The following is a 26,319-nucleotide window of genomic DNA, read 5'->3' as shown; positions in this document are numbered from 1 at the left end:
CAAGGGGTACAATAAGGAAGCACAACTTCTTATCTCTGCCCCTCCACCAATATCCAGAGACCATGCAGGATCAAAAACCTATCAGCTCAGAAGCACAATGCAAGAATGAGAGAACTACCTGATATCTAGGCATATTGCAAAACTATACTTTCTAGTAAGAACAGCTGCTCATCCAGGTCATAATGTCAGATTCACTTACTTTGCTTCTGCTTTTGACATATTTAAGAATCTCATTAAGTGAATAAAGTTTTTATCTTGCTTTTCTGTTTAACTTTTCTTAATAAACCATTCTGGAGTCTAGAGATAAGAAATGGGAAAAAGTCTTTTAATCATAGGCTGTCATAACTAGTTCATCCTGACAGTGACCACAAGCAGAGCTGCAATACCAAGACAAGCTGGTAAGTGTGACTTAATAGAGTAATGGTCAATTAAATGATTGGGATACTCCGGTATGCACATAAAGACCTAAGGTGAAAATAAGAGTCACCACTGGACCCTTCCACAACAAAAAATTAATAATTGTAAGTTGGGTCTGAGAGGTAAGATAAGGATATGGTATTTAACAATATGTAACATGAAACACACATATAAATGAGAATATTTATCACATGGCAAAAGCCTGATGGCAACAGAGAAGGAAGAAACAGAGTAACATTCATTCTGTGTTGTACGTTGTGGAATACATGTTTACTCAAATAATGTGCCTAAACATAAAATGCATTAAATTTATACTTGTCAACTAACTGTAGCAGTCATCAAAATTAACATTTATGCGCTCGAGAGTTGCTGATTTATTATCTTGTAATATGGTGGATATAGCCTATTTGCAAGAAACCCATCTCTTGACGTTCACAGGGGTGCCTCCAACCGCTACTGTGTGGCGACATCCTCTTCTGCCATGAGTATGAAAGGCGGAGTTTTGGTATTAGCTCGTCGTGCTTTGTATCTGACGTTTCTCGGTTCCGGAGCTGATCTGGAGGAGAGATATTACTATGCTTTGACGGAGATCGATGGAAGGAAGTTTGCCTGTATTTCAGTGTATACCCGAACTCCATAAAATAATACTTTCTTCTGTGATAATACAAAACGCATCCTTTTCTTTCTGAATTCCAATTTATCATTAGTATGGACAAGAATACATCTACCAAGATCCTGTTTGATAAATCTCCCTCACTGATTAAACAACGCATAACAGCGAACAATCGTGTGACAGAAACCACAATCTCATAGGCTATCCAGCGGTCACGTTACGGTACTTTACCATGTGACATGAGGCTGCGGCAAGTTCTAAACCACGTGACATAAGGACGCACTCTGATTTGCCATCCAGCTCCGCTTCAAACCATGTGACATAAAGACGCAATCTGATTGCCGATCCATCGGCGCTGTTGAATCACGGAGCCTCTTGTTATGAGGTGCAAAGGATGTTTGTTTCAAATCTATTGATTTGACTAAGCTCTCACAAATTGGTTTTGAGATCAAAACCACAAAGCCCCAGACCCTGACGGTTTACAGCTAGAAGTATCAGGCTCGCTGTTTCAAATGACCAACGCGTCTCTCTCCTCATCTAACTTATACTGTACTGTACTCACAACCCAAATTTCTCCATTAGATCGCTCCTTCTCAAACAAGGGCAAAGATCCCACACTGTGTATCAGTTACTGTCCGTTGTTACTTAAGGACTCAGACGCCAATATGTCAACCACAATTTATGGCTCAAATGTGTGATTCCAAAACTGATTCACTCCAACCAAACCGACTTTACAGGGTCTCGTTAAGCAGTTAATAGCATGAGCCCTCCGGCTTTTACACATTCTAAGCCCGGCTCCTTAGCTCTCTGCCGTGACTGCGCTCTTCTCACTTGATACAGAAAAGGGCCCTGACAGGATAGACCGGACATTTTTGGTTTAGTGTAATGTGTGAAATGGGCTTTAATAGTTTATCAATATGATTACATTGTTGTACGCTTGTATTACGGCTTCTGTTTTAACAAACTCAGATTTGGCATGCTCCTTTCACGTGTTCAGGGGCGCTAGGCAGCCTTTTACCTCTGTTGCTTTTTATTATCTCACTCGAGCCCCTAGCCGTCGGCCGGAGTACATTAGACGCTTTTATTCCTACTGGCTCATAACACAGTCCACAAGGTACCTTTATTTTTTTTTATTTTATTATTATTTTTTTTATTAATTTTATTACAATCCATACAAAGCAATCAAGATTTTACAAAAAGAAAAATTGAGTTAAGAACAGATCGATCCCCACCCCTGACAGAGAGAGCAAGCCAAATAACGTTAAATTTAAGGCTTGTAAACATACCTAATTTAAAAAAAAAAATATCTGTGCTTTATGAACTTATTTTAAAATATTACTGATTAGATCCTGCCATGTTTTGAAAGAGGTCTGTACAGATCCTCTAACAGAGTATTTGATTTTTTCCAATTTTAAATAATATAACACATCAGTTTCCCACTGACTTAAAAGAGGAGAGTATGGATTCTTCCAGTTTATCAGAATGAGTCTGCGTACCAACAGTGTAGTGAATGCAATCATGATTTGTTTGTCTTTCTCCACTTTAAACCCCTCTGGAAGAACCCCAAACACAGCTGTTAATGGGTTAGGATGGATTGTGAGACCAAGGCTGTCTGACAGGTAATTAAAAATTTTTGTCCAGAATAATGTTAATTTGGTGCAGGCCCAGAACATGTGACCTGTTGAGGCTGGGACTTGGTTGCAGCGTTCGCAGGTTGGATCATGTCCTGGAAACATTTTGGAGAGTTTTAGTCGAGACAGATGTGCTCGATATATAATCTTATGTTGTATAATTGTATGCTTTGCGCATATGGAGCTTGAGTGAATTCTCTGCATTGCTACTTTCCACTCCTTTTCTGATATATTAATTGAGAGATCTTTTTCCCAGTGTACTCTTGGATCTTTGAAAGGGAGGGATTGTAAAATGATTTTATATATTGTAGAGATGGAGTCTAACTCCTTGAAATTGAGCAATAATTTTTCCAGCGTGGTTGAGGGTGCAAGATGAGGAAAATCTGGAAGGTTCTGTTTAACAAAGTTCCTGATTTGAAGATAGTGAAAGAAATGTGTAGCTGGAATGTTAAATTTGGAATGTAATTTTTCATAGGATGCTAAGACGTTGTCTATATAAAGATCTCTAAGGAGTACCTCCAAGGTACCTTTAAATGCGACATTCTTCTGTTTCTAGGAAACGCCCCTTCTGACATTTCTCATAGATTAACATTATTTAGTACATTCAAATCCTTATCGGGCTATAAAATCAACTGGAGCAAATCTGCACTGATTCCTATAAATCATGCCTGTCAATCTCCTTCTTCTCCTTCCGTCATTACAGTTGTTAAATATTTCACATACTAAGAAATCACCATTAGTGGTATTGTACAGGCAAACTTTCACACCGTGTGTAATGAAGTAAAACAGTTAATGCATTCCTGGAATAACCTCACTCTCTCTCCTTTCAGACTCGTTTGGCAATCCCTAAAATGAATACTGACCCCCGTGTGAAGTTTGTCAGCTCAATGCTCCCCTCTTCCCCCACCTTCTTTGTTTTGGTTCCAGGTCAGATCAGAGATCAGCCACCAGCTCCTTTTCATGGAACGATAAAAGATGTGCTATCAAACACTCCATTTTGATTCGAGCCAGGGCGGGTGGAGGTATCATTCTTACAGATTTTGAAATGTACTATTGAGCGTATGTTCTTAACCTGCTTTCCCCAAGGTTGAATCCCACCCCCCTTTACTATGTCCTAGCTACATATACATATAGGTGACAATTAATATTTTATCATTCATACTAATGGTTGCTTTTGAGACCCACTTACAAAGAAAATAAATAGACAGAAATTGGGGATGTCAACCACAAGCAAATTTTTTACTACAGTGTGTTAAGAGGATTAAAAGAAAAATCAAAAAATAAAAGAGCTCCATTTGAGAAAGAGGTATATTCACATGATTAGTTCAGTTTGGGATTGTCTAAGTTAGTGAGAACAGAAGGCTACAGCACTTGCTACTGCAACCTACCAGAACTTATGTTTTCTATATGGCTACATAATCAGACAGAAAATGTGATGGGAACTATATGAAGTGTTGGCTTTGCATAATTTTACAACAGTGGTGTGCACATTGAAACAACTGTGTATAACCTGCTATTTGAAGTAGACACATGAAGTTTTTAAAAAATATAAATCTAAGTAATTTTAAAAAATTATTTGATAAAATATGCAAAGCAACAACCAATCAAAAACAATAAACAAAAGAGTACAAACTTATACAGTATTTTGAAGGAAAAACATTACACAGCTAAATATCCAGTATTTACAAACTAACTTAAATATCCATGCTCTATATTCAGCCATTTTAAACTAGTTATAAGAAACTTTTTTATGGCATGTAAATGTAGTAGTAAATTACTTCTTCTGTAGTTTTGTCTACTAACCAATGATAGCATTAAACAGTGCAACAATTAAGAAACATTATTGTATATTTATTTTATATCTTTATCTAAAGTGACCACGATGTTAGGACACATTTCAAATGTTTACTGCGCAAATGCAGGTAAGCAATTTACTCAGAAGGCGTTCACTCAATGATGCACTTGCAGTGATTGAACAAACAACCTTGTGGATTAAAGTGCAAAGATTCAGTCACATGATCTGACAACACAGTAAAGACAAAGAGATGTGAATTAAACTGTCAGTATTACTAAAGAAGGTCAATAACTTTACTGTCTCTTAAAAATGTATATGTATAAATGAAAAAAGTGTAATATTAGCAAATACCAGCAGAGAGCAGCAAAACATTACACATATGCATTTAAAATACATCACATTACAGAGCAGTGTTTTTGGTATTAATCTATAAATGCACTTCCAAGTTAGTAGCTACTTTAAATATTTCTGTCATTTGATTGTCAATTCATAAAGCCATTTCAAATTGACCAGTTATTTATTAAAAAGGAGTTCTATGTAATTATTTTGTGTTTTATTTTGAAATGTATCTTGCAGGGGCATTTATGTTTATGTTTTCTTCATTTATGATGCAGAAGTTGTGACTAAGGACTTCATATAAATGACAATAAATCTACTTTAAAAGAACCATGTACACATTTTGTGAAATTAGTTTATTACTTACAGGATTTCGGGAGGGAGAGATTATCTTGGCAACACTGAATGGAAGGCATTGGGAGATTAGTTAGTCCATCACAGGTTACTCATTTACAATGGGCCAGCTTTGACTCACAAGATAACATAATGTGAAAACAAACCAGAGTAAGCACAAGAAATCCCTGTGGACACTCTCTTAATAGGATTTTTGTGAGCTGCATAACAATGAGAAAAAGATAAAATATACTGCAATCATTCCTAAACAATTTGAAAGGAAACCTGTGTCATAACCTAAAATATTAAAAAAGAAAAGATAGATAGATAGATAGATAGATAGATAGATAGATAGATAGATAGATAGATAGATAGATAGATAGATAGATAGATAGATAATTATAAGCAGTTAGATATGGTAAATCCTCATTGATCCATTACAGAAAATTCACAAAAGCTAAATTTTCCTAAAATGGTCTTTAGAACCAGTTAAGATGTGTCTCCGTTTTTTTTTTGGATTTCATGTTTTTAAATTTTAAGCAGAAGATCCTCTATACAACTAATCATAACATCAGTTTATCTCAGACTGAGATATTGACACATTCTCTGTTTTATATGGAATCAGATGCTGGATGCCCACTTTCATAATAAAACAAAGACACATTTTAAAAAGGACTCCATTCAAATCCATTAAAAGGTATGTCAGTACTCATGCAACTCTTTTTATGTTTACCTTTTCACAACCTGTATTAATCCAACCACACATCCATCAACAAACCTGCTCCATTAATTTTACAGGCAGGTGGGATTGGACCATATTCTGAAATAAGGCAGAAACCAAACCTGAATATGGTGTTAGTCCATCACAGTTCACACTCAAGAACACACCTATGCTCACTCATGTAGGGACACTTTGAAGTCACCAGTTAACTGACAATCATGTTTTCATATGTGGGTGTAAAATCAAACTACCATGAGAAACTTCCACAAGCACCCTTAGTATTACCTTATTACACTGCATTATATTACAAAAACAAGGCAGTAATCTAGTAACTGAAACCACATCCTTTACACAGTATTGCCATACCATAAATAATTAACTTGATAAACTCACTATTTACAAACACTCAGCTGAATGGGTGATCTACTGCCATTTAAATAGAGCTTTGGTGCCTTAGGAAACTGACAAATTATTTATAGGTCATGCAAAAACAGCACTGTTAAATAAGCAACAGTTAATGCTGTAGATTTTTGGTTCTACAGATAGATAGATAGATAGATAGATAGATAGATAGATAGATAGATAGATAGATAGATAATTATAAGCAGATGGATATGGAAAGTCCTCATTGATTCATCTAAACTAATCATAACAGTAGCTTCTCTCAGACTGCGATGTTGACCCTCTGGACCGGGAATCCTGTATGCCTCAGGCCATTTTATAAAATTGTAAAATAATAATTCCCAGCATCTGTGATTGGAATGGGGCCGAGTATGTCCACAGCCACTTGCTTTATTGAGCCTCCTATCTGTAGAGGCTGGAGAGATGCATGCAATTCGGAGGAGGGACCTTTGGAGCAGTGCAGTCATGGCAGCAGTGGACAAAAAGCTCAACATCCTGCCTGCAGCTTGTGCGGTTACTCAGAACCCCCTGGAAGTAGCAGCAAAGGAGAGAATTAAAACAAAACGGAGCGCCATTTTCAAGAATGCTGTACATCCTCTCCACAACATACTAACGAAGAGGACTTTCAGCCACTTAATCATTTAGCAGAAGTGTGGCAAAAGTGGGGCTCCTTTATACTAACAGCAATATGTCTGCATATTGCCTGTGACTACCAAGTCAGAAGTTTATTTGTTTTCAAATTTTCTTTCTTTTTAGTTATTCTTGTGTGTGTTTAGACCATACTGTGTGTATATTTGTTTATCTATTTATGTAGGACTAAGTTTACAGTTAAACTCTGACTGGTTTATTGTACCAAAACAGTTTAATATTAGCACAAACCAATATTGTACCCGGCTCTGCATATACTGTATCCTACCACAGATGAACCCAAGACACACTTGAGGACCACATCTCTCAAACTGCTCAGTCTCAGAACTTTTGAATTATCACTCACAACCTTCCACTTTCCTAACGTCTGCATAGCAGGAGAGCACATAGTGATCACAACAGCGGGAGCTAACCTCAGCATTCATCTCTTGTCAACTATTACCATTGTTTTCTTTGCATGTAACTACTTCTTTGACATCTTGTAAAGCACTTTGCACTACACCGTTTGTATAAAAATCTCCTACAGAAGTAAATGTCTCCTGGCTGAGACTGATTGTGGATCTGTATGTTGAAAGATTCTTAATATATGTTTAGACTTATTATTGAAGGGATTATTTTGTGGCCACACTGTAAGCGGATCAGCCTTTCCACAGTGAGATTTCCATCTTTGAATCCAGTCCACCCGTGAACCTAATGCTCTCTGCATGGCACAGACCCTAATGTGGAACAAGATCACACCTAAAACAAAAGAATGGAACCTACTTAAAGGATGTAAAACTATCAGTGTTACGGAACTGGCCTTCCATCAAAATGGAAAAAAGGGGCAAAGGTTAACCTTACACAGAAACTGTAAAAGAATTACCTAAGAAGCACAAATGTTTGGGCTACTTATTATCACAGCTTACTTGTCAGTCGCTTTTACGTAAAGGCGACTTAAAAGATTAGTTTTTTACTGCCCGGCTACTATGCCACCTTGCCTGACCGATATTCAACAGAAGAAATTTGACCATTGTTTCATGTTATTTTTCTGAAGTCGATTACCTTTCACCAATTGTTTCTGGTTCAAACACACGTTGTAATGATTTGACAAACAAAAACATGTACGATTCTTTAAAGCAATCGTAGTATTTTCAAATGCCAAATATCACGGGAACATGAACAGTCCTTACGTTTAAGGAGTTTAACTGAGTTTGCTCGATTTACTGGCCACAAAGACGCCACGCAACTATACGTGCCGCCCCTCGGGGCTGCGCAAAAAGTCACATGGGATGAAAGCTGTTGGCGCGCCGCCGTTCAGACGAGACGAACGATGGAGTTCCTCATCGGTAGCCCTTTCTCTTCTCCAGTCGGGCAAAGAATTGGTAAGTAATTATCACAATTAAATCCGAAACTCCTTCTTTTGAAATGGTTCTTTGGCGTCCCCCCTTCACCGACACATCAGCTAGGACTTTGCTAGAATTAATTGTTCGCAGTTGAAAACTACTGAGTTTACGGAAGAGAGTAAGTTGAAGGAGGGTGGATCTAGCCAATCAAAAGTGAGAGGCTGGATCTGAAACATTTCAAAGACCAATCAGCAGACGAACTGCTAAGATAGACAAGCAAAATTACCATTGAGAACTCGGTCTATGGTGGCGTTGAGCTGAAGTTCACTTAAGTTCTGTATGACCTGATTTAAGAAAAAAAAATTATTGTTTGTGATTTTACACAAATAGCTTTTAGTTTTAAAGCTGTATTCTTCGAAAACTTAGTTTGTCACATCGACTAATTTCAAATATAATATGACGTAACTGTACATTTCAAATTATGTATTTAAAAATATAAATGAATGTTTATTGATGACTACTCTCAATATTCTGAAAACCAAATAAGCTTATTTGTATGTCTCTAAGTGGAAGAACAAAATTATAACTAATGACATTGTGGGGGAGGGTATAGTAATCTAAAATATCAATGCGATTAGAAATCCTTGGCTTTTTAAATTAGGCTAAACAAACAGAAACGAAACATTACATTTAACGAGTTTAAGAAATAAAAGTAAACATTTATCATATTGTATACACTACACATAATACCGAGAGACTTCCAGATTGCAAACTGGGTGCTTAGTTTTTATTGTATGCCATCCGGTCATATTTTGCCTTGTTTAGTGCTAGGTTTTGCTTCAGTTTACTAAGTTGTTCATTATTCACATTTTATGGAAGTGCATTCTGGGTTAACTGGCACCTTTAAATTGGTCCAGCATGAAAGAGGGTGGGGCTATCAAAGGTTGCCATGTAGCAGGGTGGCTTCCTTAACGGGCACCCTCTGAGTTAGAAGTGTTGGAAACAAGATCAGGTAGTGCATGTGTTGAATTTCATTATGCTGAAGCCCTGCAGACAAATACGGTTATTTGTATGACACTAACATACTCATTTCTGTTTTTATATACAGATAAATAATAAAAACACTAAATAGCATGACAGGCTTATGACTTTCTACTGAAAAGAACTTTGTTTTGTCCGATTCATGGTTTGGCAAAATAAGCTGGTGTAAACCTGTCCTAACGATTATACAGTATTAGAGTAGGGGATAATCGCCCAATGGGCATGTGCAGCATAAGACATAAGGAGGGAATAAGTGTTCATAAAACCCTCAGATATACTAGGAGAAAATGCAAATAACACACAGGGCAGTGCAAATGCTGCAATTAGAACCCAACAACCCACGTACAGCTGTAAAGAAGCAGGGATAACCCCTCTGACACTGAGCCACCGTATTTTAAATATACTTGAAATATTAAAATTACTATTGTTAACATTGATATAAATGTTTGGGTGTCGAAAAGGCCCGATAATGTCAGCCATGAGAGATCACTTTATTAACAAAAGCTTTAACATTATCATCATACAGAGCCCACAACCATTTTAGCAACTGACTCCCTTATCACCCTTTTTGCATGAATAAACTATAGAACTTAACAAGATAAATATTAACATGGTTTTTGTTTTCCATGTATCAGAAGGGCAGACTGTATGTTGGCACTGCGGTTTTTGATGATGCCTCGCAGCTGTGGGAGACTGGGTTTGATTCCCCGCCAGGTCACTCCACATTTGCATATTCCCTTTGTGACTGCCTGGGATTTTCTCTGAGTGCTTCAGTTTTTCCTTCTGCATCCAAAAGAAATGTATTAGGCTATCTGGCAAGTTTAAATATGTAAGCAGAGAGTGTGGATGTGGTGTCTATAAGTGTGCCCAGCAGTTCTTAGCATTCCATCCAGGTTGTGTCATTGCTTGCTTCCAAAACTCCCAGGATTGATTTAAAATCACAGTAACACTAAAAGCTGGACTGATGTATCAGTAAATTATTGAATTCTAAAAAAGTAATTTATTTATTCCCAAATTCCCCACACAATATTCTTTCACTTTTCTTTAAAATGCAGTACATTTTGATACAGTATCACACCCACATATGTGTATTATCAACTGTTTTTTTACTGATAACAAGCTGTCCATCTATTATCCAACCTGCTATATCCTAACTGCAGAGTCACAGGGGTCTGCTGGAGACAATCCCAGCCAACACAGGGGGCAAGGCAGGAAACAAACCCCGGGCAGTGCGCCAGCCCACCACAGGGCACACACACACACACACACACACACAAACACCAAGCACACACTAGGGACAATTTTAGGATCACCAATGCACCTAACCTGCATGTCTTTGGACTGTGGGAGGAAACCGGAGTACCCGGAGGAAACCCACGCAGACACGGGGAGAACATGCAAACTCCATAACAAGCTATATAACTCTAAATACATAATTTATAAATGAATGATTTGGGTGGAAATGGAAAGACCACCATTCCTCAGTTTCTATAGCTGGACATTTAGGGCTTTCTCAAAGAACAGTGCTCTTCCTCAGGAACATACTGTATTTTATATACAGTTTGTCTAATGTCATGGAAAAATTGTTAATTGAAAATTGACTGAATTTGAACACAAATAAGGCAATTATCTTTAGACAATATAAAACTCTGTGGAATCCAGTTTCCCTCCAGCCAAAATAATGGCATTGGATGGACTAATTTCTGCCCAGTGTAATGAATTAAAGGTTCCCCAGTAGCTGAGATTCTGTTTAAGTCTTCCAAATTGCTCAGTTTGAAAAGAACAGAAGCTCATTGCTGCAAGGTCCATTTTTCTTATGAATCTCAAAGTTAAATATATAAAAAATCTTGTCATATTCAATCCTGTTGACTTCATTTGTGCTTTTTACCTGGTTAAAATTATCCTTTATTTTTTCTGCTATTCATTCTACGCTAAAATATAACCAACACTGTTTTGTTTGAGCAGTACAAAAAAATAACTGAAGTTTCTTTCTCTCTTTATAACCCAGCTTTCCAAACAGATATAAAGAAAATGTGTGTCTTAGAAAAATTAACTTTGAAACTGTATTTGTGGTGGATATTTCTGTTGAGAATATGTAATAATGAAAGTCCTGGGAGAGTCATCCTAGCCTGCCTTAGAAATATAATCTGAAGTGTGTAAAAACTATTATTGTAATTCTCCTTACCATGTGACTGACTGTCAGCTGGTTGAAAAGGGCGTGCCAACAAGACAACCAGAGCTGCTTATCCTTCTAAATGCTGCTTGGGGGTGTGGTTATTGAGATGACTTACAGAAATAGCAGTGTACAGATGGTATGCTGTTAATGCCTTTCATTATGTAACATATTATAACATTCTTAAACACACTTACTCCAGGTTAGGGTGGTGGTTGGCCTGAACTTGTGCTGGCTGTATTGGATGAAAGAGAAAAACTAAGCCTAGACTTCGCATCATTTAATCACTGGGCCCTCCCATGCATGCACCTGCATAAAAACTCACACAAGATCAGCTTGGAAATGCCAGTTACCCTAACAAGTTTGTATTTGGAATGTGGGCAGAAACCTAGAAAACCCAGAAAAAGATCCCACACAGAATAAAATAGCTCACGGTTTCATAGACAGTGAAATGACATAGGGCTTAAACCAAGGGCACTCTCTATCCATGAATCAGCAGTGCTAACCACTGCACCACTGTGTCTTTCATCTTTGTTTAAGTATTGTGGAGAAATTAATTTTGCACACATATTTTGATACCATAGTGCTTTGCCAGTTAAAGTAGATTCTCCTTGAATGGTTGCTAGGAGGTCTTGTGCAATTCTAGGTTACGTTCATAATAGTGTTTGGCACATTTCTTCACTTTTTATGTCATTCAATTTTTTAAACCAATTTTCTTTTTCTCTAGTAAATGGTAATGGTAAGGAGCACCCCCCCTCCACCCCCAGTAGTTGTCCATCTCAGGTGTACTTATGCCCACACTTATACCTGGTTATACCATGATATTTTAGAATCGCATGCACCATATCTATAAATTGTTTTTTAACTGTGCATATGGAATCTTATTAGAAAAACAATTGTATTGTTTTTAGCCATAATTTGGAAAAAAGCTATTATAAGAGGAGATAATAACCTAATGATTATCTAATTTCTAAGTTTAAAACCTGTAACAAGAATCCTCCTTCTCAGAGATAAAAACATTAATCATTATTTTATTTTTAATATAAAGACATGCCAAATTAATGTAATTAAAAACTACATGTGTTTAGTGAGGGATACATAAAAAAAGATAAGAATGCATCTCATGATGTTTATAGGATTCATTTAAAGGACAGTATATCCAACTAAATACGACCTTTTATTAATACTTGGATATATTGGCGAGGTAGTGCTAGCATTAGTAATTGAACTTTGTAGTTATTATTTATTTTTATTTTGGTCTGAGGCAAAAGCTGCAACATTTAAATGCATATATTTATTCAATCCACTTTTTTTGAGATGCTGAGAAACCAAAAAAAAAATTAACCTGGTCTGGCCCATCTAAAATATTTTTATTTTTTGACATTATCAGCTAGGGCTGGGAGATATGACCACAAAGGAATATCAAGATAATTTAACATCTTTAAATCAATAGCGGTACATTAACAATAATTTTGTAACAACTCTAGTCCAAAAGTGGCACTTTTTAACAATGTCTAGTTGTCATGGTACCCAGATATCTAAACTTGTGTGCAGTATTACATAATATGCTTTAAATATGAAAAACTATTAAAGCTGCACACATGATCTTTCAATCTCACAAACTGTGAAAATGCAAAGACATTTTTTATTTGACATTTTTTGAATTGTGCAAATGGTTTGAATATTTAACAGACTGAATATTCATAAAATGCAAACTAAATTTATGTTTCCAGTGTCATTACTATCACATACACAGAGTACTGTGAACATCTTGCATATGTGTCTATAGTTGGAGGTTTGTTTTTTTAATAAAATTCAAAGCCTTTTTTAATTGTGTTTTTCATTCTTCTAAACACATCAATGCTGGAAACAATATACATTTTGTGAGAAAAGATCAAAGTTTTTAATTGTTTTACAGTAAAAGTCAAGTTAAAATTAAATTAACTGATTAAACTGGAAATTTATGTCTTCCATCTTTAAAAATGATGTATGTAGTAGTGATAGTTATGTTGTTCCATCTATGTGAATATTTAAATGTTTTGCATATTGCATGGTTATTAGCCCAGGCCCCTCATGGACCCTGTGATCATCAGAGGTGACTGTGTGCAGAGGGTACAGACCTATAAATACCTGGGAGTGCAGCTGGATGACAAATTGGACTGGACCGCCAATACTGATGCTCTATGTAAGAAAGGTCAGAGCAGACTATACTTTCTTAGAAGGTTGGCGTCCTTCAACATCTGCAATAAGATGCTGCAGATGTTCTACCAGACGGTTGTGGCGAGTGCCCTCTTCTACGCGGTGGTGTGCTGGGGAGGCAGCATAAAGTAGAAGGACGTCTCATGCCTGGACAAACTTGTTAAGAAGGCAGACTCTATTGTAGGAGTAAAGTTGGACAGTTTAACATCTGTGGCAGAGCGACGAGCACTAAGCAAACTCCTGTCAATCATGAAGAATTCACTGCATCCACTGAACAGTGTCATCACCAGACAGAGAAGTAGTTTCAGTGACAAACTGCTGTCACTGTCCTGCTCCACTGACAGACTGAAGAGATCGTTCCTCCACCACACTATGTGACTCTTTAGTTCCACCCGGGGGAGTAAATGCTAACATTATTTAAAAGTTATTGTCTGTTTTTGCATGCATTTTCATTCCTCTTTGATATTGTTTTTGTATCAGTATACTGCTGCTATTGTTTTTGTATCAGTATACTGCTGCTGGATTATGTGAATTTCCCTTTGGGATTAATAAAGTATCTATCTAGCTATCTATCTAGGTAGCTAATGCTTGTATTAACAAATGCAGCTTTGGGAAATCTCTTTGGAGATAAGTGTGTTTGTCAGTGTCTCTCTTTTTTATTTTTTGGCTATAACACTTTATATTTCTCAACTTGATTATGTTTTCAAGTGATGAAGCAAGCTGTTTGGGTTATGTTTATTTGCAGAAATAGTTTTTTGTAAATGTTTACTTATGTCTCTTGTTTGTTTAGTATCCTGTTTGCTGATGCCAAAATATCATGATCGACAATGCATCTTATTTAGATATCAGCTCATCTTTATTTGTATCCAGCTCATTACTGCCTGTCTTTGGTTCAGCACAGACACTCATGTTGTCTCATGCTCGACACACTGCTTTTGTTTTGAGGGAAGTGCAAGGGTTGCATGAAGTGGAAGCATGTGACTGGATATTAAGTCTAGGTGCTGTGGTTTTTTAAGGTGACATCTACTGAAAGCACAGTAGTAGGAAAGAGATTCTTATTGTTGGTATTGGTAAATTTTTGGTGTATCACCTAGCCCTATAGGGGTGGCACAATGGTAGTGCTGCTGCCTCACAGTAACGAATCCAGGGTTTGTGTTCCAGGTCCTCCCTGCGTGGAGTTTGCATGATCTCCCCGTGTTTGCATGGGTTTCCACAGTTTCCTCCCATAGTCCAAAGACATCTAAGTTTGGTGAATTGGCAATCCTAACTTTGCCATAATGTGTAGTTGGGAGGTGTGTGTGTTCATCTTGCAATGGACTGGCGCCCTGCCCAGGATTTGTTTCTTCCTTGCATCCTCTGCTAGCTGAGATAGGCTCCAGCAGCCCTCCACGACCCTGTTCAGGAATAAGCAGGTTAGATAATGACTGACTGATCTAGCCCTGTTGTCAGCTATGTGATATGTGAAAAAATTTTTTTACATATTCACCACCCCTGCCCAAATCGCCCCCTCTTCACTGTCTAACTTTGGAATTTGCACTCTCAGAAATATCTTATTCAGAAGATAGGCTAACATATGGAATGATGAGGATTGACACGCTACTCTGTTTGCACAAAGCCTGAATGTTAGATGTTAAATGTGTATCAGTGCAGATCAAAGCCTAAAATCTTATACAAGTATTTTATGACCCAAACCTAAAATCTATTTACTTGGATGCATAGGTAATTTAATTCTCTCTATGGAATATTTCATTTTTGTCTGATGACTATTTAGAGAGCATTAGGGTCAGTTTTTACTCCCTGCCAGTTGAGAATTAATTTGGATATACTTGCACTACTATTAGATCTGGATCAAATGCTACAGCTTTAAATTTTAACAGTTCCATAAAGCCAATACAGTAAAGCATTGCCAATTTTCAGTTCACAATTTACTTTTACACATTTCTTAATGCAGCCACCCTCAGTAACACAAAACAAAGTGTTAATGCTTTTAAAACAAATTAAGGCAACATATGTATCTAAAATTCCGTTATACTTCAGTCAGTTCAGCTGTGAGGTCTAATTACAGAATACTGACTCAATGAGAGCTGAAATGATTACTAATGTATCTGGTTAATGGGAGTTTATGTAATAGGGTGGCAGTCTTGCATGAAGCTGGCTTCCTGTAGTATGCAATCATCAGAGTGTAAAAAACAAGCTGCCGTCCATTCCAATTTTTGTTTTTCAAGGTCTTTTGGCTGTAGGTGCTTACTTGTAACTAAGTCACAGGGCACCTCATTTGCAATGACCTAAACAAACAGTACCTATTTTAAAAAGTCTGCTTTGCTCTGGATTTGTCTATGTAGATTATCATTTAAACAGGGTGAAAATTCATGTTTTTTTTTGTCAAGGAGATTTTTTGTTTTTCTTTTTTAGTTCAAGAGCTGACTAAGAAAACCTCCAAAGCAGCAGCAAAAAAAGGGGCTTCATGCAACAGTGAAATTAAAAAAAAACAAAAAAAAAAAACGACATTAATATTGCAAGTCAGAAGTTTTTTTTTCTTGTGTATATTTGAGGTGGGGGTTATTAACGTTCTTTGTTATAATATGTCTTGAGCTTTGGAGCACAAAAGCACATTTATTCCATGTTGTGTAATATAAAATATCTTGGGTATGTACTGTAGTGTTCAGTTTTTTGGGGATAAATTCCTAAAACATCTAATTTTTTGTATTTTATTTAGTTGATATTGGTGTACAAGGAAGGTTTTTATTCATATAAAGACTTTATTTTAAAAATTTGATGTTATACACCCTTACAAATTTGATGTTATACACCCTACTCAATCATTTGAAGCTCCTTTATTACATAATCAGAATAGTTGCCATTCATTTTTGTGTATATAATTTAGGTGCAATAATGACAAAACCTCCTTGGTGCATAAGGGATTAACTTGGTAATCTTATACTATAATCAGGTTTTTCTTTGTGGAAATTTGATGGCACCAATTCAATTGTGAAACTAGCAGCCACCAACCTTGTTTGATGATAAGTGTCCAAGTAAAATGTTTCCAAGAAGGTAATGACATATTTTAATTGCCAGGTTGTTCTATTTATTGTTGGCTTAAAATGCTTATTTTAAAATAATTTGAGGGTACTTTTCTTTAATGATGTAGCTGCTAAAAAATGGGATATTAAGCCTTGACAATTTGACCTTTTTTACATTTTGTTTTTAAGTTCAGTACAATCTATTGTTCTAGTGAAAAGGCTGCAGTCTCTCATGATTCATTCCCCAACTCCTGTTTTTTTCTGTTTTTGTTTAAATTTTGTGTGTATGTATGTATGTGTGTATATATATATATATATATATATATATATATATATATATATATATATATATATATATATATATATATATATATATATATATATATATATATACATATATACATATATATACAGTTGTGCTTGAAAGTTTGTGAACCCTTTAGAATTTTCTATATTTCTGCATAAATATGACCTAAAACATCATCAGATTTTCACTCAAGTCCTAAAAGTAGATAAAGAGAAAACAGTTAAACAAATGAGACAAAAATATTATATTTGGTCATTTATTTATTAAGGAAAATGATCGAATATTACATATTTGTGAGTGGCAAAAGTATGTGAACCTCTCGGATTAGCAGTTAGTTTGAAGGTGAAATTCGAGTCGGGTGTTTTCAATCAGTGGGATGACAATCAGGTGTGAGTGGGCACCCTGTGTTATTTAAAGAACAAGGATCTATCAAAGTCTGCTCTTCACAACACATGTTTGTGGAAGTGTATCATGGCACGAACAAAGGAGATTTCTGAGGACCTCAAAAAAAAAAAAAAAGTTGTTGATGCTCATCAGGCTGGAAAAGGTTACAAAACCATCTCTAAAGAGTTTGGACTCCACCAATCCACAGTTAGACAGATTATGTACAAATGGAGGAAATTCAAGACCACTGTTACCCTCCCCAGGAGTGGTCAACCAACAAAGATCACTCTCAAGAGTAAGGCGTGTAATAGTCAGCGAGGTCACAAAGGACCCCAGGGTAACTTCTAAGCAACTGAAGGCCTCTCTCACATTGGCTAATGTTCATGTTCATGAGTCCATCATCATGAGAACACTGAACAACAATGGTATGCATGGCAGGGTTGCAAGGAGAAAGCCACTGCTCTCCAAAAAAACATTGCTGCTTGTCTGCAGTTTGCTAAAGATCATGTGGACAAACCAGAAGGCTATTGGAAGAATGTTTTGTGGATGGATGAGACCAAAATAGAACTTTGGTTATAATGAAAAACGTTATGTTTGGAGAAAGGAAAACACTGCCTTCCAGCATAAGAACCTTAACCCATCTGTGAAACATGGTGGTGATAGTGTCGTGGTTTGGGCCTGTTTTGCTGCATCTGGGCCAGGATGGCTTGCCTTCATTGATGGAACAATGAATTCTGAATTATATCAGAGAATTCTAACGGAAAATGTCAGGATATCTGTCCATGAACTGAAACTCAAGAGAAGGTGGGTCATGCAGCAAGACAACGACTCTAAAGCACACAAATCAAAGTCCTGACCTTAATCCAATGGAAATGTTGTGGATGGACCTGAAGCAAGCAGTTAATGTGAGGAAACCCACCAACATCCCAGACTTGAAGCTATTCTGTACGGAGGAATGGGCTAAAATTCCTCCAAGCCGGTGTGCAGGAATGATCAAAAGTTACCGGAAACGTTTAGTTGCAGTTATTGCTGCCAGGGGTCACACAAGATACTAAAAGCAAAGGTTCACATACTTTTGCCACTCACAAATATGTAATATTCAATTATTTTCCTTAATAAATAAATAATTGACCAAGTATAATAATTTTGTCTCATTTGTTTAACTGGTTTCTCTTTATCTACTTTTAGGACTTGAGTGAAAATCTAATGACGTCATATTTATGCAGAAATATAGAAGATTCTAAAGGGTTCATAAACTTTCAAGCACAATTGTGTATATATATATATATTTATACACACATATATAATTTGATACTATCCGTATGTATGGTGTTCGAATCAATACCCCGTATGTATGGTGTTCGCGTCAATACCTTGTTTCAATACAAGTTAGAACCATGCAATGGGACTCTGCCTCTGTACTTAGAACATAACACGGCAAACGTGGACGCAGTATTGCATGATTGGCTAAGAATGTTCGAATGCTTTAGTGACGCTGCTGGATGGCTGAATATAGTAAGTCGGTGTTGGTTTGAGCAGATAAGAGTAAGTTCGGTTGGTTTTTGGAACGTTTGTTTGGTGGGGCGTACTTTCCAGGACTAACATCGTCGACTGACTTAAACCCTTCGACAGCTCCGGAATCGTAAGTAATTTGGAACACGTCGCCATTTGCTTGGTACGTCGAAATTTATCTTTGGGCAGTTTGGTTTTAGCATCCGTCCTTCTGTAATGACGGCTGGGTATTAACAATGGTTATTGTTTAAATTTTAGCAGATCTCAGATCTAAAATGACCACACCAACATAATTATTACTGCGACTCTGATTAGAGTCGTAAAATACAGTTTGTTTTGAAAGTTGTTTGTCGGAAAAAATCAAATGAGGTGCGCTGAAGAGCTGAGTTCACGTCTCGCAGCCCCGTTTAAACAGGAAGCTCTTCATTACATCAGCGGAAAAGCTCTATTTTAAGCACAAATCAGTGCCATGATAACAAAATAATTTCAAGGACTTAAAAAAACAAATAATTCCTTGCAGAGAAAGTATGGATTTCACAAACGTAGAATTTGTAGCCCGATTTGATCGGGCTCCCAGTCGTTAGTATATATGATATGTGTGTGTGTGTGTGTGTGTGTGTGTGTATATATATATATTTGTATGTGTATATTTATTTTTTAATGATTCTTATTTGTTTTTGTATTTATTGCCATTTTGTGTCATGTTACTCACAGAGGTTGCACAGATGCTGCTCCTTTGGCGTGGCAGTATAAAGATTGGTGCAACAGAACCATAATTATGTGAGTTTGACTGTATCTGAATAAAAACTTTAAACTTTTTTTTCTTTTCTTCTTTTTTTGTTGATGCCATGCCCCCTGACTTCTTGCTTCTGTGTTAGTTTATAGACCTTGGGTACAATTTAGTTTTGACACTCTCAGTTTTCCGGTTACAATCTCTTGTCTATTTTAATGGCTCCTTTCTTGGAGTCAGATTTATAAAGCTTACATACTCATAAAAACAGTCTTGAAATGTGCATATGCAGCTTTCTACACAAAAGTCTGAATTTATAAAAGAAAACTTGATGGGAGATCCTGCATATATTTACAGCAACTCTAACCCATCTTTACACAACATTTGGAGAATGTGGAAAATGATGACACCATCAAGGGTACAGAAGTAGGAAAATCGGCTAAATGACAACTTATGAGTATAATAATTCATATCACTGAGCCATTATTATAATATGCATTGATGTGACAAACACATTTATTACTTTGGAGGTTTAATATGATGTGTAGACTCTTTTTTGGTTCCCTTTTAAGCTTGCTAATGCTGCATATTTGCATTAAAGAATGTTTTTATTTTTTTGTTTTCGCTTGAAGACTATGTAAATGGTCATATAAAAAAGGGAACAAGATTGTGGAGATTGTGTTTTTTTTTTTTGCCTCATGATGACTGGCTAATGAGCCAATTCAGACTTTCAAGATCAGTTCTCTTAGATCCATTCTGTTAGAAGTACAGTATGTGCTGAGTTGTTCCCAGCATTAGAATGACAGACTGCCCTAAATTGGCTCTACCTGTTTATACCCAAGTTTTAACAGAGGTTGGCTTTCTGGCAACAGACACCTTTGTGTGGAAACTGCCTGATGGGTCAGGTATATCTTGGCCAAGCTTCAGCTTCTTCATGCCTACTGTGCTGGAAGCCATAAATCAGCTGATGGGTGCTACAATCATTTTCCGTATGGTCCAGTTGTACATGCCAAAACAAAAAGGTAATTTGTGGCAGTGTCCAGTTTTCCCTAACATAATTCACGCAATTACGTTATTTGTATTGCAGTAAAGGTAGTGTTGGCCAGACGACTTACTCATAGTGCTGCTGTACATGATGGGTGGCTTCTTGGTGTAAGGTAACTGACTGTACTTACAGCTAATCATACGGCCTATACTAATCATTGTAACAGGAACCATGTCATTACATGTGGTAGGTGATAGTGGCTACCTGCTCATACACATGCACCTTATGCCCTTCTGCGTTCTTGCACTTCAATGCCATGCAGAGTGCATGCACCTCAGGACACCTCGCATGTAGGCAAGATGCTGGTGGCTGTGTCTCGATGGGAGGCTGCTCTGTATGCCAGTGAAGTTCTGCAACATCATGATTGCATATGTCCATACAGTATATGGTTGTTCCAGGGTGGTAACCTGGCAGTGTTAAAGCCATGTTCATGTGCTCACATTTACCAGATAATTGTAATTTATGAAGGTAGATTGCATAGAAATATGTGTACTCCAGGTTTTATAAACCTTTTTTTTATTTTGCCATGTGTATTTTCCTGTTTTTGGCATACAAATATTTTCATGTTTTAATCCATGTAAAGTTTTCTAAATAAGACTCTTGGTCTTTCCATTCAACATGGTTCCGTACAGTTCTACCAATACTACCTCAACCCAAGTACCACTTTGCATATGTGGCGTGATGGGTATGTTATTACGGCACTCAAAACTGATATATTTGCTTTAAAAGCAAATAATGCATATTGTGTTTGCAATGGAAAGATTAATTTGAGGCAAATATAAAAACATTTATTTTTGTGCCCAAACCCCAAAAACTGTTTTAGGAGAGAATTGGTATTATAGTAGAATAAAAATATAAAACATTTGATAGAAAAATGTTTTGCATGGTGTAATATCAAGCTTGCATAACATTACTTTCATAAAACTCTTAATTCTTTGTCTGTTTTCAGTTGCTGTTTATTTTAGGGGTTTGTAGCTTCAGTGTTCTTTCTAACATGTGAAGTACATGCTGTTTTAGGTCTAAATAAGGAAACTGACTTGGCCAATTTAAAACTTGGATGTTTTGCCAGTGCATTTTGGCTTATTGTCCAGCTAATAGTCCTGGAGATGTTTTCTTATACAGTACATACAGTAGACAGATAATATGTTTCTCTACTCTTCTGAAGTCATTCTTCCACTGTGAACATTGTACTCATAATATGAAGGACTTCATATCATAATTGTCTGCTGTGGTATACAAAAGAAATAATATACTATTTGTCTGCAATAACTGGTAAATCTTTTTTATAACTTTCATTTTTAGTTTGTTAGAAAATTTCCTTTGTTGTCTCTTTGTTCCAGAACCATTGCACATTTCATCTACTTGTGAAATTCTAGCCAAATCTTTCTGTTTCTTACCATGAGAGGTTTGTGTTAAATTGTGGTCTTTATAACTCTACTATCAAATTGTCTCAGTCATAGTCCATTGTAATACCTTGGTGTCAAGGGAGATGAAGGAGAGACAGTAAGAAGATGTGTACGAGAGTATAAGGACTTGGGAGTATGATAGTGAAATGGGAGAAACTGGTGGTGGACATATTGAACAAAAGTAGAGTAGATGTGTTCTGCATGCAAGAAATAAGATGGTAAGGTAAAGCTGTGAGAATAGTGGCAAGAACAAGTTTGTTTTTTTTTTGGCAGGGAGCAGTCGTGGCAATTCTATGGGTGATGTGCTTGTGCTGAAAAATGGGCAGACAAGGAAGCAGAGGTAAAAAGGGCAAGTGAGTTGTAGTTGTAATGATCATTGTTAAATGACTGATGAATATGGTAAGAGTAATGAAGAGAACGATGAGTTTTGGGACAAGTTGATGTTGGTGACATCTGATCTGCTTTAGGGGAATGCGATTGTCATTTGTGGTGAGTTGAATGTCGGTGCCAATGCTGATGATATGTGGAAGCCGATGAATAACTTTGCTTATCTTTAGCTTTGGTACCAGGGGTAATGAGGATGAGAGCATTCTTGGGTTTAGTGTTGCAATGGAAATGATTTTGTGCACCAACATGTTTAAGAAAGCAGTTGGTGGCATATATGTCTGGTGGTTTAAGGAGCACAACAGAGTATTTTCTGATATGGAAGGTTGATTGGAACACTGTGAAAAAATATGGAAGTGATCCTTGGAGAAGGCTGTGTATCATAGCATTGTTTGGTTGTAGGAGATCTTTTCATTAGGTTTAATTCAGATTAGCCAACCCGTGGCGTAGCATACGCCGCATAATTATTTATTGATGAGTGAACACTTCCTGAAAGACACAGTTGTCCAAATGGGGTGGGTTTGAGGATACGACTGTGAGTGAATGAAAAGATGGAACTCTGGAGAGAGGAACATACAATTGTCTGTGACTGAAAACTGGTTTTGGCAGATACAGGCATATCTTTTTGAAAGTTTGGCCCTGTGCCTTATTAATTGTCATTGCAAAGGCCAATCTAACAGGAAATTGTCTGCGTGTAAAAGTAAAAGGCAAATTTGAATCTGATGGGGTCAGGGAAATCCAGGGAATAAGGACAGTTTGTGAGGTAGCAGCTGCGATAGTTTTATACTCCAGTACGTTGCGGTGAATGCTGGTAACAGTCAGGCAGGCGGGCAAGCCAACAAAAACACTATGCTGTTAGTATGGTATGAATCAGGTTTTTAAAGACAAGGTTTTCCATGTTCCTGCAGGACCATCTAAGAAGAAGCATGTTTGTCGCGGATGGGAATCGCTGTTTGCAGCTTGTAAAACAGTTTGCAAGGCTGCACGCGGGAGGAGGGTTAGACTTGGCGGGTGGGGCTCTGTCGTGCGTATCCCATGACGCGGAAGGAGGGTTAGAGTTGGTTGGCGGGGCTCTGTCATGCGTATCCCTATCTCATGGTCTTTGTCTTGCGTGCCATGGTTGGCTTAGTATATAGAAAAGCAGCCGGAACCGAAAAGAACAATGAAAAGTCAACGTGGCTCAGAGGTGCATGTGGACTGTAGCAGAGACGAAAGCGACTGAGGCTGTGTTTGGTGAGGTGTTGCGTGCAGGCAGTGCGCATGCCTCGAGAGCGAGGGTGGACGCGGGAGGAGGGTTAGACTTGGCAGGCGGGGCTCTGTCATGCGTATCCCATGATGTAGGAGGAGGGTTAGAGTTGGAGGTCGTGGCTCTGTCGTGCGTATCCCATGGTCTCTGTCTTGCGTGCCGTGGTCGGCTGCTTAGTGAATTATATATATGGATGTTGTATTGAGTGTTATTTACTGTTACCACTTGTTATGGGTTTGTGCACTGATAGCTTTGATAGTTCTTTTTTATTCTTCATTATGTGCCTGGGTCATATATGACCAAAATATTTATGTTATTTCAAAAGGTAAACAAATGTTATTGCTAATACTGTGCACTATTTTGTTTTTATGTACTTTGTGATGTGCCTAGGTTATTTCAAAAGTGGAAAAATGTATAATACCTTGGATTATGTTCAGTTACAGTTTTTTTTTAATTGTTTTTTGTGCACTTTTTGAGGTGCCTGTGTCAGATGTGACTAAATTTAAAAGAGAGATAATGAATAAACATTTCCGTACATTAATTTATGTTGGATTAAAATTTATTACTTGTTATTTACTGGCCGCTGAAAATTTCTGGCCCAGCTAAGTTTCTTGGTTTGAAAATCTGGCCCAAATGAATTTGTGATTGAATAGCCTTTTCATACAAGAAAGCTGTCAGGCACTCATGCACAGCTGGAGACATGTGATATTCCTGAGTTTAGCTATAGTTTAGCAGGAGTACACTGTAGCTGAGGGAAGGTGGCCTGATCAATGTGTCATGCACAAAGCTTGAATGAGAAGAGCGTGGGTATCCAAGTGCTCATGGTTTTGGCTCTGTACATTTCTATTAGTTAACTATCCTTAAAATGATCACTGTGGGAGCATAAGTTTGTCTGGTTTACCCATTTTGCAGAGGCTCCCTGAAGCCTTTTATTTGTGGGATGGAATGTCAGGATATATGGTGGATGACTGATCCCAAGGCTAATGCAACTTTACCATTCGTTTTCGTAACTCACTAATTCTGAGCTGGGTTGCGGAGCAGCTGGAGCTTATCCTTGTGGTGTTAAATTTTATTTAACCTATGCAGTGAAATTTGGGCACTTCGATGTTAATTAATGTTGATTTATTTTGTTTTCTTATTGTGTCTTTTATTTTTCTATTCTTTATTATGTAAAGCACTTTGAGCTACTTTTTGTATGAAAATGTGCTACATAAATAAATGTTGTTGTTGTTGTTGTTGACAAGCAAGGCGGTGGCATGGTAGTGCTTGTTTGGTCTTGCAGCCAGTGCTTGTAGTGGCCTGTTAACCTGCAGCGCTCAATACTTCGTGGGTATCCCCTCTCCTTTTGATATCATAGATTAATATATGCATGCTCTGACCTCCAAGGGCTGCCTACTGCCCTTTTGTTTAAAAATAATAATGAATTGGTAGGTTCCACTTCAAGCACTGCTTGTTGGAAAATATTTATGTAGATATACTGTGTACATGAGATAACAAATGTGAAATAAACTGAATATACTCTATATCAAAGCAGTACCTTACAATTTTTTTAAAAGCCAGTACCATCGTCCTGCATGCACATCATACATTGCAAGCTCAATACCCGGCGCTATGCCCTTTTCATAGCATGTTGTTTATATACATAATAATAAAAGGAAAAATATACACTATAGCCAAACTAGTAAAATGAAAAAACAAAGTACAATTTTTACCTATAACACATGCAAAATCTTTTTTTATGTTCAGAACATGATAGGAAGAGAACAACTGAAGACACCATGTTTGAGGGAGTAAAATGAATTAGTAACTCCTAGCTTCCTATTGGTAGACATTTATTCAAATCCAGCTTTTTTGTTTGTTTTTATTTTAAATTAACTTGGAACAAATAACCTTATCTTGGTAATAACATTACTGGATACTGCTTTCGTGTGCTGAGTTGCGGAAATGTACTACTGCTGCAGAATCAATGAGAACTTTTAAAATAATGGAGGTAATTGTGGTAATGGTGCCAGTGTCCCCAATAAGGAGCTTTAGCTGCAGTACTAGGAAATGCTTCCACTTGCAGAACTGCCTCAAAGCAGCAAAATAACAATATAACAACAACCAAAACAAGCTATAACACAAATAATTTTATGTTTAGCCTTCTACTAAACAATGACTCAGCAAGTATATACTGTTATGGTGAATATAACTGTAGCAATTACAATGCTGTCTCTCTCAGACTTTCTCTCTGTCTGTCATTAGTTGAGCTGCACTGGCTGTTACCTTGTCAGGGTGCTGTAACTGAATAATTGTAGAGAGCCACAGTTCAAAAATGCCAGGATTGGGCAAGTCAGTGGTTGCAATGCTTGAACGTGTTTGGGGGTCTGAATGCCAGGGTGCATTTTTTTAAAAAAGCATTAAGATAATACAGTTTAGGTATAATTTACCAGTCTGTGTTTAACTAAGAGCTCCTGCCTTGTGCTAGAAATCTGGGATCAAAGAACTTTCCTGCAGTTCAGGGCAGTTTGCTACTAGATGTTTAGAGAAGAGAGGTTAGAACACGGGTGTCGAACTCCGGTCCTGGAGGGCCGCAGTGGCAGCAGGTTTTCATTCTAACCATCTTCTTAATTTGTGGCCAGTTTTTGCTGTTAATTACCTTCTTTTGCCTTCAT

General features: G+C 37.1%; 1 protein-coding gene across 2 annotated transcripts in view; it reads left to right on the top strand.

Moving 5' to 3' along the window:
• Nucleotides 1-8,149: 8,149 nt before the first annotated feature.
• The window catches only part of tom1 (target of myb1 membrane trafficking protein), an 86,665-nt gene continuing 68,495 nt past the window's right edge, over nucleotides 8,150-26,319 (top strand). For both annotated transcript variants that reach the window (XM_039766444.1, XM_039766443.1), the window contains exon 1: nucleotides 8,150-8,257. In XM_039766444.1, the coding sequence (XP_039622378.1) occupies nucleotides 8,206-8,257 (52 nt within the window). In that variant the 5' untranslated portion in view covers nucleotides 8,150-8,205. The remainder of the gene's footprint in view (nucleotides 8,258-26,319) is intronic.

Source organism: Polypterus senegalus, chromosome 10 (assembly GCF_016835505.1).
Source record: "Polypterus senegalus isolate Bchr_013 chromosome 10, ASM1683550v1, whole genome shotgun sequence".
Lineage (NCBI taxonomy): Eukaryota > Metazoa > Chordata > Cladistia > Polypteriformes > Polypteridae > Polypterus > Polypterus senegalus.
Note: the sequence above shows the minus strand (reverse complement) of the source record. Positions and strands in the feature narration are given on the sequence as shown.